Genomic DNA, 13360 nt, shown 5'->3' with positions numbered 1-13360 from the left:
ATCAGGGAGCAAAGATACACCAGAGGACTTATGTCATTTTGACCGCTTTCAAGCACTGCCTTAAATGAAAGCATATCAGCAAGCCCCCCGCCCCACCTCACCCCCTGTGCCCTCAAAGGCAAGCTCCAGGGCATGCACCCCCCTCCTCCCCGTCCCATGATAGTCTGACTGGATCCCTAGTCCTGTTTGCGGCCATGGCTGCTCTAGCCTATCTCAGCCTGTTGAATTCCTGTGCTCTCAGGCTCCACCTGGCCTAATCATTGGAGTCCAGCAAGTCCAGTTAATCAGACACACTCCCGGAGCCCCTGCAGGGTGTCAGGCACAGTGCAAAGTTCCAATTCAAGTGAGAGAGGCAAAATGTAGTCCGTGCCCCAAAGGCCCCCTAGTCTAGTGGGAGAGGCAGGCAGGCCCGTAGCTCACCGTACTATGGCAGAGGGGGAAGAAGCAAAGGCTGCTACGGGAGAGGTACGTATAGAAGGGGCTGCCTTGTGAGGAAGTGAGTTCCCCATCACTAGAAGTGTTCAAGAAGAAGATGGATGCCCTGACTGGTATGGCTCAGTGACTAGCGCGTCGGCCAGCACCTCGAAGGGTCTCGGGTTCGATTCCCAGTCAAGGGCATGCATCTGGGTTGCAGGTTTGATCCCTGGCCCCGCTCGGGAGGCAACCAATCAATTTGTCTCTCACATTGATGTCTCCCTCACTCCCCCCCCCATTCCATTCTCTCTAAAAATCAATGGAAAAAGTATCCTTGGGTGAGCGTTAACGAAAGATGACAAAGAGGAAGGAAAGGATGGAGAGGGATGCTCCTGAGGGACTGTGTGCCTGTATGCATGAGAGGCGGACATGGAGTGGGGTCTAGAGAGCATTAAGGTCCTTCCCAATGCTGACAACTGTGATTCTGTGACATCCCCCACCCAGAGGAAGTTTGTCTGCGGTTCAGCTGGTTGTGATGGCTCCCTGCTTTATGGCCCCCTCCAGGCAGACCACAAACCACCAGTTATTGTTCCTCATTTCTGTGCCTCCCCCTTCCAAACCCCACCCCATCCTGCCCAGTGCCAGGCTCCCAGCATAGACCTTGAATGGAATCGAGTAGAGCCTTTCAGGGGCACTCGAGGATTGCAGGACTGTCAGGTATGTTCCCTCCCTTCCTCTGGTGGAGACATGAAACTGTCAGGTCCTGCTATAAGGGACCCTGTAAGCAGGGACTGAAGTGTACGCTGCCAGGTGAGAGGGCTGGGAGAACTCCCAGAGAAGGCCGAGGCCACCGAATGTCCTCGAGGGTTTCTTGGACAGCTGGGACTTGATGTGGGCCTGGGGGGTAGGGGTGGAGGGGCTTCGATGAACATGAGGAAGGAGGTGTGAAATGAGGCTCAGGAACTGTGGACTTGGGCAGAGGGGCTGGGAGGGACAGGAGAGTGAAGGGCCAGATGTGAGGTGGACCCTTGCTGTTGAGAGCCTGGAGCAGCAGGCTGAGAGGCAGGGCCCTGATGGGGCGGCAGGAGTGTGAGCTCTGAGTGCCTTAGCCTCACCTGGAATTTCTCAGTCTGATTTTAACTGGTCTGCGGTGTGGCCTGGACACTGGGATTTTTTTTTTTTTTTTACAGCCTTCCAGGTGATTCTAATGTGTAGGCAGGTGTGAGACCCAGTTCTGGACAGTTAACTGGCAGAGTCAGAATCACCTGGAACATACATTCAAAGTGCTGGCGCACAGGCCCCACTCTCAGCCTGTGGAATCCAAATCTCCAGGCTGGGGTTTGGGAAAGCCCTGTTTTTATAAGATCTTGAAGTAATTCTAATGGGCAGCCAAGGTGGAGAGCCAGGGTGATGGAGCAGGCAGCCAAAGTCCTTTCATCAAGACCCTGCTGCTAGATGGGCCAGGTACAGAAACCTGGGTACAGAGACTCACCAGGGCAGGAAGCCCTGGATGCCTAGCAAGGGGTGAAATTGGGAAAACAAGAACCTTGTCCCCAGGGTAACCTATCCTCCCCCAGCATATCTGGTGGTCATGAGGTTTAGACCCCTTGAGCGGTCCTCTCTAAAGAGAACATCTAGGCCTCAGTTGTATTTCAGCTCCAGGCCCAGATATGCAGTGAAACCAGACTGGTGGCACCCTGGCTGCCTCAGGACTAGATACATTCATTCACTAATGACCCCCTGCCGTGGTACCAACCCATCAGTGGAGACCACAACCCTGAAAGAGCACCTGGAAAGCTGATGAATATTCTATTGGCACTCCCCTGAGACCTCCCCTAAGATTCCCACCTGCAAGAAAGAGATACTCTCAAAGGACCCAGTGCTTGCTCCCCACCAGGGAAGCATGCCAGTGCCATCTCCATCCCTCGGAGGGGACCCTATGAGACTTGCAACCAGGGGAGCAGTGGCAGTGACAGCTCATCCAGGGCTTACCCCCTGAACCGTCTCCAAGTCCCCCTTTTCTGACTTCTCAGTGAGCCAGAGCAGCCCAGCCTGGGCTCTCCTGTTGCTTCTTCTGTGCTCTTCCTTATTTTACTGTCCCAAGTATATTTTGCTGCTCAGTGCTGTGTAGCCCTTCCCTTTGGATATCCCCAAGCCCTTCTAATAAATTTAATTTTTCTTTATTCACCCTCCTGCGATGGCTACTCAGCCTCCTCGCGCACTGTCACCACATTAACCTTTCGCCTGCAGTGGCTCTCGGAGGCCTGGAGCCCCCGTCTGTGGGCTGCCTGCTTTTGAGTTGTGGCCTGAGCTCTCAGATTAGTAACTCAGAATGAAAAACAGCAAAGCTGACAATTGGCCCTCTTGCTCACACCATCTCTGTTCCCGGCTCGCCCCACTGGCTTAGGCTAGGGGGCCTCAGCCTCACCACGTCAGGCCTGAGTCACAGGCAGGGCTGTCCAGAGCAGGGGATGTGGGCACAGCATGTGACTCTCTGTGGGACCGAGAAGTGTCACAGGTTCCCGCTCCAAACCTCCCCCTCACTGCCTCCCTTCTTTGGGGAATTGTGGTTCCAAAAATTGCCTTCAGCTGTGTTGTAAGTGAAGCGTGGAAAAGGAAAGTCATAATTCACGTGGTATTTTACAGCCCTTACCACTGCTCCTGTTTCTCTGTTTGCTCCTTAGACTCAGCACCCGCTGCTTTTCTACCCACCTCCCCCAAAGATTTTTCTTTGCTTCCCCAGCCCCCAAGAATCTCCGGATGGTGCCAGTTTGCTTCTTCACCCTGAAATTCCCAGGCCCATACCCTGCACCGCTGGGGCTCACCTTGCAAAAATGCTGTTCTGCGCACAGCGTGCATTGTATTGCAGTACTTCCTGGTGTGGGCTCTGCATTTTAAGCAAAAAAAACCCCAAAAAACCCTCTAGTAATGGGAACATATGAAAGAGTAAAGCTGTAGCTACTGCATTTGCTGAATTTTTTGTTTTATTATTTTTTTAAAAAAGTTTATTGATTGATTGATTTTAGAGAGAGAGGAGGGGGGAGAGAGACATTGATTTGTTGTTCCACTTATTTATGCATTCATTGGTTGACTCTTGGATTCTTGTATGTGCCCTTGACCGCAGATCTAACCTGAAACCTTGGCATTTCAGGATGACACTGTAATCAACTGAGCTACCCAGCTAGGGTGCATTTGCTGAATTTTTTAAATTATTGATTTTAAAAATCAATATATATATAAATATATATAATATATATAAAAAATAATTGATTTCAGAGAGGGAGAGGGAGAGAGAGAGAGAAACACCAATGATGAGAGAGTCATTGATCGGCTGCCTCCTGCACGCCCCCTACTGGGGATGGAGCCCACATGTGTCCTGACTGGGAATCGAACCATGACCTCCTGGTTCATAGGTCGACACTCAAGCACTGAGCCACGCTGGCTGGGCAAAATAATAGTTTTTAGGTGCTTGCCTTTAGCATTTTTTTCCTTGAAAAATTTTTGTCCAACAAATATTGCTGTCACTGACCTACAGAATAAAGATGAAGTTCATGATCCTGGCATTTGACGGGAGCTGGGTATATAGAAATGATAGCTGATGCCTGGGAATGGGTGAAATTCCTCAGAGGGGGTTTGGACTTAGAGAAGGTACTGAGTTTAATGTTAGCTTTAGGGGGTTTTTGTTTTTCTAGGTTTTGTTTTTGGTAGATGCCTTTTATCAGGCTAAGGAAGTTTGCTGAAAGTTTTTGTTTCTTTTTTGTTCACTTGTTTGTGCCTCGAAAGTTCTTGTTTTTAAAAAAAATCAGGAATGGATGTAGAATTTCGCTGTCTTTTGTGCATCTGTTGAGATAAAAAGAAAGAGATAGTTAATAGGGTGTATTACATTGATTGATTTTCACAAGTTAGGCCAGCTTTGCATTCCTGGGATAAACCCCATTTAATCATATGTTTTATCTTCTATATTATTGAATTCCATGTGCTAAAATTTTGTTAATATTTTTTGTACCTAGTGTTCATGAGTGATACTGGTCTAGTTTTCTTTGCTGTAATATATCTGATTTTGTTATATCAGGATAATGCTGGCAGCAGGGATAAATTGAGAAAAGCTTGTTTCCATTTTCTGGAAGAGTTTGTATAGAATTGGTATTACGTCTTCTTTAAATTTTTGGTAGAACGTATCTGGACTTGGATATTTTTTTGGGTCCGGGGAAGACTCTACAAGTACAAATTCAGTTTCTTTAATAGATATTAGAACTATGCAGGTAATCTACTTTCTTAAGTGAACTTTCATAACTTGTATCCTTCAAGAAACTTGCCCCCATTTTATATAAATTGTTGAATATATCAGCATACAATTTTTATAATATTTTCTTTATCCTTTTACTATCTGTAGAATCTAGAGTAATATCATCTTTTTTCTGTACTGGGAATTTGTCTTTTCTTTTTCCTAATCAATTTTTTAAATTTTTTTCCCCCCCAAATACCAGCGTCAACGATTTTCTCTTTTTTTTGTTTTGTTTTTGTTCATTTTCTATTAATTTCTGCTCTCATTTTTATGATTTATTTTCTTTGATTATTTTGGGTTTAATTTGCTTTTTATTTTTTTATGGTGGAAACTTATGGCATCGATGCTAGACTTTTCTAATATAATCACTTACTGCTTAGAGAGCTGTATTCCAGCCTCATGCAATGCCCAGAGTTACAGGTCCGGAAGCAGAAGAGAGGTGTGGCTCAGTGGTCACAGCATGGCAAAGACACTGGCCCAGGAGCCAGAGACCTGGTTTTCTCTAGCCACTCACTAGCTGTGTGACTTTGGACTTAGGCTCTCTGAGCTTCAGTTTCTTTGCCAGCATAATGGAGCTAGGGATAATCTCTTGAGCTCTTGGAGATGAAGTAGCTGGTGAACAGGAAAGCACCTGGCCACCTGGAAGGGCCTCCCCAGACCAATGTGAAGGGTGGTTGTCATGACATTTGTAATAATAATGGCTTCTTCTGTCTTTCCAGATCCGGAAACAGCATGTACACACCCATCCCCCAGAGGTAGGCTGTGCACCCCAGCCCCTTCCACCCCTCCCCTCCCCTCCCCTCCTTCATTTCCAAAGGCCGCCTCTCCTCCCAGTACCCTCTCCCCATGCCGAAGTCCCCAGGCCCTGCCTAGGCCCGTCTGCTCCAGGCCACTCCTCCTGGGCCCTGGCTGCTCCAACCCCCTTCCTCCCACAGCAGTTCTCCATTCTCGGCATCAGTGCAGGACCCCGGCCTGCACGTGTGGCGGGTGGAAAAGCTGAAGCCGGTGCCCGTGGCCCGCGAGAACCAGGGCGTTTTCTTCTCGGGGGACTCCTACCTGGTGCTGTACAATGGCCCAGAAGAGCTCTCCCACCTGCACCTGTGGATAGGTGAGGGGCTGCAGGGCGGGGGGGGGGTGCGAGGGGGGTTTTGGGGGGGGCCCTTCCCCGCAGGCTGACCTGGGTCTCACGGGCCTGGCCCTGCCCCTTCCCCCGCCCCAGGCCAGCAGTCCTCTCGGGATGAGCAGGGGGCCTGCGCTGTGCTGGCCGTGCACCTCAACACCCTGCTGGGGGAGCGGCCTGTGCAGCACCGAGAGGCGCAGGGCAACGAGTCCGACCTCTTCATGAGCTACTTCCCCAGGGGCCTCAAGTACCAGGTCAGCTCGCCCTATGGCTTCTCTCAGAGCCCGCGCCCCTTCCAGCTGGTTTGCACCCTGCAAAAGGCCCAGGTGTCCTGGGGCTGGGTCCTCTGCCCCTCTCCGCCCCTCTCCCAGTGGGATGGGGTATGGAGGGCCCCGGGCCCCCCGCCAGGCCCTCAGGCTGACCATCTGGGCTGCAGGAAGGCGGAGTGGAGTCAGCGTTTCACAAGACCTCGGCAGAGGCCACCCCAGCTGCCATCAGGAAACTCTACCAGGTGAAGGGGAAGAGGAACATCCGCGCCACGGAGCGGGCGCTGAGCTGGGACAGCTTCAACACTGGGGACTGCTTCATCCTGGACCTGGGCCAGGTGGGTAGGCAGGGAGGGTCTGAGCACTCCGTGTTGGTGCGTCTTTTTTTTTTTTTTAATATATTTTTACTGATTTTTAGAGAAAGGGAGGGAGAGAGAGAGAAACATTGATCTGAGAGCGTAACATCGATACGCTGCCTCCTGCATGCCTCCTACCAGGAATCGAGCCCACAACCCGAGCATGTGCCCTGACCCGGAGTCACACCGACAGCCTTTTGGTGCACGGGACAACGCTCAGCCAACTGAGCCACACCGGCCAGGGCTTGGCGTGTCTTTTGAAAGGGCAGGGACCAGGAGGCCAGGGAAGAGGGAGAGAAGCTGAGAAGCTGTTAAGTCCACTCCAAGTGGGACCACTCTGGCTATTAGAAACAGCTGTGTGTTCCGGACGGAAACCTCCCTCTGCAATATGGCCACGCCTCTAACACCGGAGCCTGCCGGCCACCTTCTCTTAGAGCCACTGTACCTCTGGGTTAGTTGCTGCCTCATTCATTCATTCATTCATTCACTCACTCACTCACTCACTCACTCATCCTTTCACTCAGTGAATCGTGGTGCCTGCTCTGAGCCAGCACGGGGACCACTAATGGCTCACCTTGGGGAGGCAGCTGTGTCAGGCCTGGCCTGTCACTTGCTTTAATCCATGGCAGGATGTGATGAGGGCTCTAAGAGAGGCAGTGACACGTGCTGGGGGAGCTTGGGCAAGGAGGGGCTCTTAAACCTGAGCCAAAGCCATTGTCCCAGGAAGGCACCTTCATGGAGGGGAAGTGCCATTCCAGGCCAAGGGACAGGTGAACTGAGGCACTGAGGTGGGGAAGGGTGTGGACATGCATGTTGACAGCAGGGACAGGGTGGGGAGAGGTGCTACAGGATCGAAAATTACTGAGGGTGAGACCTCGGTCATGAGGAGACTGACTGTGGTCTGAGGAGTCTAGACCACCTCTTGGGGTGCCAAAGATTTTGGGCGGGAAGATCCACCCAGGGGCTTTTTGGAAGGAGGCCTAGAAGCAGTGAGATGGAGGCAGGAGGACCAGCTCAGGAGAGATGAGGGCTGTGCCTGGCCAGGCTGCAGGTGTGATGCTCAAGGATGGCATTCACCCATTCACCCATGCACTCATGCATTCATTCACCCATTCATTCATTCATTCAATAAATAAATATTTATTTTATGCCTAAATAGGTGCCAGTCTCTGTTTTAGCATTGGGCATACATCAACCAACAAAGCAAAACAAAACAAAACACTCCTGCCCTAAAGAAGCTTACTTTCTAGTCAGGGGAGGTAGATAATACACGAGATAGAGACGTTGAAACATAAACTGATAAGCAATGTGATTAAAATAAAGCAGGAGGGAGACCGGGGTGGGGGGGTTGGGCAAAGAAACACTCTTGTAGGGTGTTGTCATTACCATTCTCAGAGAAGCCTTCTTTATTTAACCTGGGCCTCCTGCTTCCCTTCAGAACATCTTCACCTGGTGTGGTGGAAAGTCCAACATCCTGGAGCGCAACAAGGCTCGGGACCTGGCCTTGGCCATCCGGGACAGTGAGCGGCAGGGCAAGGCCCAGGTGGAGATCGTCACTGACGGCGAGGAGCCTGCAGAGATGATCCAGGTGGAGGGGAGGGGATGTTGGGGTGGGCGGCCCCTGCTTGGAAGCTGCTGAGAGAGGCAGTGATCAGCTGGGGGCATGAGGGCGGTTAGTGGAGAATTGGGCGGGGGCATCTGGGCCACTGCTCAGGGCTATAACTAGTTCATAGGGTGCCTTGGTGTGATTCAGAGTAAGTACCCCTGTGGGTGCCTGGCAGGTGGGGTGGCCTGGACCCAGACCTCACTCCCCTCTGCTGGGTCCCCCTTGTGCAGGACAGTTTGCCTCACCAGAGGCAGTGGCCCTGGGCATAATGGGTTGGGAAGGTCTGGGACAGGTGCCAGCAATCCTTGGAAACCTGGTCTGCCCTGACTCCTGCAGGTCCTGGGCTCCAAGCCTGCTCTGAAGGAGGGCAACCCTGAGGAAGACCTCACAGCTGACCAGACCAACGCCCAGGCTGCGGCTCTGTATAAGGTGGGCATTCCGGGCCTGCCCTGGGACCGGGCAGGGGGTGGGAGCCTGGTGCAGCAGGGGCTGAAGGGAGAGGAGAGAGCAGTGGGAAGTTTGGACCGGGCACCAGGGTGTTTACCCAGGGCTAGGAAAGAGGGGAAGGCGGGGAGTGGGCGGATGTGGGGCCCTCCTCAAGAGAGAAATACTGCTTCACTTCCCGCCCATTCTTGGAGAGGGAGGTTTGAAGATGTTGAACTTTACTTTTTGAGTTCTTTGCATTTATTTGTAATGTGGAATCCACTTAATTTCCAAATGGATTTGGGGCCTCCAGGCGGCAGTGATGAGGGTGATGGGAGGGGTGGGGGCTGCCTAGGATTTGCTCGTCAGAGCCTCCCTCCCTGTCCCCTCTGCTCCTTGGGCCTGGGCACTGAAGTGAAGTAAGGAGCCTACTCCTTGGACGGAGGTTAGGACTGTGTGTTGGGGCAAGGAGGGTGATCCAGCACTACTCATCTGTTAACCTAAAAATATAAAGGCCTTTTAAACTGAGGCAAGAAGCATTTATTTGAGGTCAAAAGAATAGCTATTTGGGTTACACTGATTCAGGCAGAAGCCCAAATAGTGTTCTGATTAGGAGACAAAGGGTGTTCATGAGAAAGGAAAGGTGAACAATTACATCAATAGAAGGAAGGCATTTCTGTTGGAACAGATAACATAACACAGTGATGCTAATTGTGAATGTTTTTCATCTTCAGTCTTGTAGTCATCCTATCTGCTTTCTTGTTATCTTTGCACAGAGTTCTTTGAAACAGTGTTGCTTAGGCCCAATCTAAAGGTTGCTTTGTCCTATTTAACATTCCAAAGGTTTGAGGTATATGCGCAGGCAGTTCCTCTGGGATCTCAGCTTCAGCTCCATTACAGTGGCTGTGTTTCTATTATTGTGACACATTCTCCCCAAGGTCTCTGATGCCACTGGACAGATGAACCTGACCAAGGTGGCTGACTCTAGCCCCTTTGCCCTCGAGTCGCTGATACCTGATGACTGTTTTGTGCTGGACAATGGGCTCTGTGGCAAGATCTACATCTGGAAGGGTATGTGAGACTTCTCCACGCCAACCTGAGACCCGTGACTGCTCTGACCTCAGCAGGCTTTCAAAAGACGGCCTCTGGGACCTGGATACTCCAGACCTGACCTCCAGGCTCAGGGTTTTTTCTCTTTTCTGTTCCCATACCCTAAATTCTAGGCAAACGTTCTGAAACTCTAGCATGCCTCAGAATTACGCGAGGGCTGAGGGCCTGTAAAAACAGATAGAACCGCTGATCCTGCCATTCTGCCTTGTGGTGTAACAGAAATTTTAGATACATTGATTCTCACTTTATGCTGTGGGTAGAACTGGTAGAACTTGTTTTTCCAAGAGATTGTTTTGTTTGGACATAGAAACACTTGTGCAGAAGCCTGTTCCTTGGTCTGACTGAAATGCTGAAACAGAACTGTGTCTGAGTGACTCAGGGAGCTTCTCCACACTTGGCTTTGCATGAGCATGTCTTACCTCCCTGACCAGGTTATAAACTTCTTTTTTTGTCAACCCTCACCCAAGGATATTTTTTCCGTTGCTTTTCAGAGAGAGTGGAAGGAAGAGAGAGAGAGAGGGAGAAAGAGAGAGAGAGAGAAAAACATCGACATGAGACACACATTGATTGGTTGCCTCCCGCATGCACCCCGACTGGGGCCAGGGATTGAACAGCAACCCAGGTACATGCCCTTGACTGGGAATCGAATCTGAGACCCTTCAGTGGGTGGGCCACCACTGTAACCACTGAGCCACACCAGCCATGGCCAGGTTATAAACTTCTTGAAAGCAGGAACCATATCATCTCTAGTGTCCTGATGGTATAGTATATTTGCTCAATAAGTATCTGTGGGGTCAACCAGGGCCAAGAGAAATTCACAGCCCCAGCCTGGTCAGGAAGTGTTACGTGTTATAAGTGTGGCTGCCACTAGGTAATAATACTGTTGCTTCAGGGAAAGGCCGGGAGCAGCAAGCAGCCTGGAGGTTTCTAAGAGTTAAAGAGTATGTGTGTGTGTTGGGGGGGAAGGCTTGTGCTACCGAGGCTGCCTTTTCCCTTCTGCCACAGGGCACCTTCCCATGAAACCGATTCCAAGCATGGAGGGGGTTGTAGATGTCCATGGAAGTGTATTTAACCCCAAGCAAAGAATCAAACCATTTAGGGAAAAGAAACCAGAGGAGATAAAACAGGAAACTCGGGAGCCAGGAAGAGAAGTATCTCGAAGGTAGCTGGTCAAATCACAGAAAGGATAGAGCATGTTAATTTAGATATATTGTAGCTAACTGGATTTTATAGCCTGGTTCGAGTTGTTACCAAGCAGGAACTTGCTGCCCAACATGCAAAGAAGCCAATACTGTGGCTTTTGAGAAAAGAAAAAGCTTTATTGGGAAGTGGACCAGTAAGGAGACAGGAAACAAACCTCAAATCTGCCTCCCAGATCAGGGTTTGGGGTGGTAAGGGGCTAGGGATGGACAGGCTGGTATGTGGAAGTGCTGGCAGGGCAGGTTTCAGTTGGAGGCTTCAGCACAACAGACCCCTCGATTCTGAAAGGATTCTGATGATCAATTTCCGTTCAAGTCTCAGCTTTTTGTTCCATGAGGTTTGGTTCCTGGTGTTATTGAAGGTCAGAATTCTCTCCTCTGCCCTGCTCTGGCTGCATGACTTAATGATTTTGTTTTGTTGTCCCTGAAAAACAACTCAGTATCTTGTTAGAAAGGCCAGTTTGAGCTGGTTCTGCGGCTACAATGTTAATGAACAAATTCAACTCAGTGTGAAGATCATGAGTCAGGCTGCATCCCAGCTAGTAAACAAAAGGGTACCGAGAGGAGCTGTACAAATGCAAGGCTCCTGTAGGCAGCAAGAGGTGGGACAGCGAAGTGAAAGAGAGGAGTATTTCAGGCAAGGCCTCCTTCCCTTAGCGGGAGGCAGAGGTCTTATCAGGAAGATTACCTCCCTGGTGCTGACCAGGAAATTCTAGATGATTGGTTTAAAAATTCCACTCCTGGGAAAGGCTGAAGCTGCAGTATCAAGTCTTGGTGGGACTTACCACAAGTGATTCCGTTTTGGGTCTGTTTTTTGCACTGGAGAGCCAACCACAGTTTAGAACATTGTTGCCTTGGAAAAATGCCTTAAGCTGGAGCCCACTGTCTTCAGGGACTGCCTACAGGAGAGAATGGATAACTCCAGGGTCTTCCTTACATGCTCTTAGTTGGCATAACTGTTAGGCCTGTGTCTGCTACCTGCCATTATGGGAGTAAGATTGGAGTAAATCACATCCTTCGTCCTAGTCAGTTGTACAAAGGCTTGTTAACAGTATGGCAGGCTCAGGAGGCCTTGGCTCTAACGTCCGATGCCAGGAGAACACTCGTTCTCCTGCATATCCCTGGGCCCTGGTCTGAACAGGAGATTTTGATGATTAGAGCAGGCAAAAGAGCAGTTTTCATCTGGCTCGAGCTGCTAGGTTGGGAGAAGTCTCACGGGGCTGACTTCATACCTCCAGAGCTCCTCAGCATTCTTAGTTGCCAGCTGTTCTGTGGACCCCCTTAAAGTTCCTCAGGAGAAACAGCATGTGGGCTAGAAAGGGTTCCTGCTCTTTTGAAAAATCTCCATCCTATGATCCAGGGCGAAAAGCTAATGAGAAGGAGCGGCAGGCGGCGCTCAAAGTGGCTGAGGACTTCATCTCCCGCATGCAGTATGCCCCAAACACTCAGGTAAGGAGACACCCCGTGTCCCCGACCTTCCTCCTGGGGTTCTTCCCAGGGCCTCCTGCCCCTCACAATGGACATGAAGGACAGGAAAGCCTCAGGCACAGTCAGGAATAGTCAGGCCTCCCTACCAGGCCCACCCATTGGGGAAGCCCTTCTAGATCCTTAAAAATTTGTAAGTGCATGTTATTTTCTAAGAGGATGTTGGGTAGCACTCCCCTGGGAGCCCAGGGAGCCTGTGTGTCTTTGGACAGCTTGTGCACTTTTGGGCCATTGTCCCAAGCTGGTACCACCCCTTCTCGCCCCAGCACGGGGACTCCACAGGTCATTTTCAGGGGAGCTGATAAGGCTCATCTATAATTGCTGCATCTATCAAACTGTTCACCTATGTCCTGGAAGCAGTCTGTTTCCTCAGCCATGTCCCTGTAATCTTGCTCATCTCTTGTCTAATCTGGAGGAGCATCTTGGCCTGGATGGCATGTGGGCTCAGGCCTGGTACCCAGCACCCTCCCCCATGGCCTTGCCCTTCCCTGGCAGAGGCAAAGGTGGCATCCTTGTGAGCAAGACTTCTCCCCTGCTGCCCCTACAGGTGGAGATTCTGCCCCAGGGCCGTGAGAGTGCCATCTTCAAGCAATTCTTCAAGAACTGGAAATGAGGGGGGCATCTTGCTGCGCCCACCCACCGCCTGCTTGCTCTTCCTCCTGCTGCCTGGTCAGTGCCCAGGTGCCCCTGCAGATGTTCAATAAAGGAGACAAGTGCTTTCCCCACTTTCTGCCTGCCCCGCCTACTCACCTGAGCTGATTCTCATGCTGGGGTGGAGTAGGACCCAGGTGACAATTCCCCCTCTCCAAGGGGCCAGAGCTGGCTTTGCATGATTAAGGCAGAGGGGCCAGGAGTCCCAGTGGGCCTGGCGGGTACTGCTGTGAACCCAATAGGGAGGTGGCACAGTGCCAGGCCTCAGGATCGTTTTCAGACGGGTTCAGATCAGTCTCACGTTCCCAGCTGGGAGAAGGTTGTGGCAACAGGCCTCTCTGTTCGAGCCAGCATTTCCTCAGCTGCCCTAATAAACCATTGCAAGGCACCTTCCAAGTGACGGATGCTTGCCAAGCAGAAGTACCACTTTTCACCCTTGTGCAGG

The 13360-nt window shown here is 50.9% G+C and overlaps 1 protein-coding gene across 9 annotated transcripts in view; it reads left to right on the top strand.

The window, feature by feature from the left end:
- Window positions 1–12989, top strand: part of CAPG (capping actin protein, gelsolin like) — a 28736-nt gene extending 15747 nt beyond the window's left edge. For 7 of the 9 annotated variants that reach the window (XM_081156453.1, XM_081156450.1, XM_081156449.1 and 4 more), the window contains 9 exons: window positions 5419–5454; window positions 5635–5807; window positions 5919–6073; window positions 6256–6423; window positions 7880–8029; window positions 8384–8476; window positions 9409–9541; window positions 12140–12228; window positions 12812–12989. In XM_081156453.1, coding sequence (XP_081012579.1) covers window positions 5432–5454; window positions 5635–5807; window positions 5919–6073; window positions 6256–6423; window positions 7880–8029; window positions 8384–8476; window positions 9409–9541; window positions 12140–12228; window positions 12812–12877 — 1050 coding nt within the window. In that variant the 5' untranslated portion in view covers window positions 5419–5431 and the 3' untranslated portion in view covers window positions 12878–12989. The remainder of the gene's footprint in view (window positions 1–5418; window positions 5455–5634; window positions 5808–5918; window positions 6074–6255; window positions 6424–7879; window positions 8030–8383; window positions 8477–9408; window positions 9542–12139; window positions 12229–12811) is intronic. The other 2 variants (XM_081156456.1, XM_081156457.1) reach the window with 1 other exon arrangement.
- Window positions 12990–13360: the final 371 nt, after the last annotated feature.

This window comes from Miniopterus schreibersii (genome assembly GCF_964146895.1).
Source record: "Miniopterus schreibersii genome assembly, chromosome: 13".
Lineage (NCBI taxonomy): Eukaryota > Metazoa > Chordata > Mammalia > Chiroptera > Miniopteridae > Miniopterus > Miniopterus schreibersii.
This window is presented reverse-complemented; position numbering and strand designations above follow the sequence as displayed.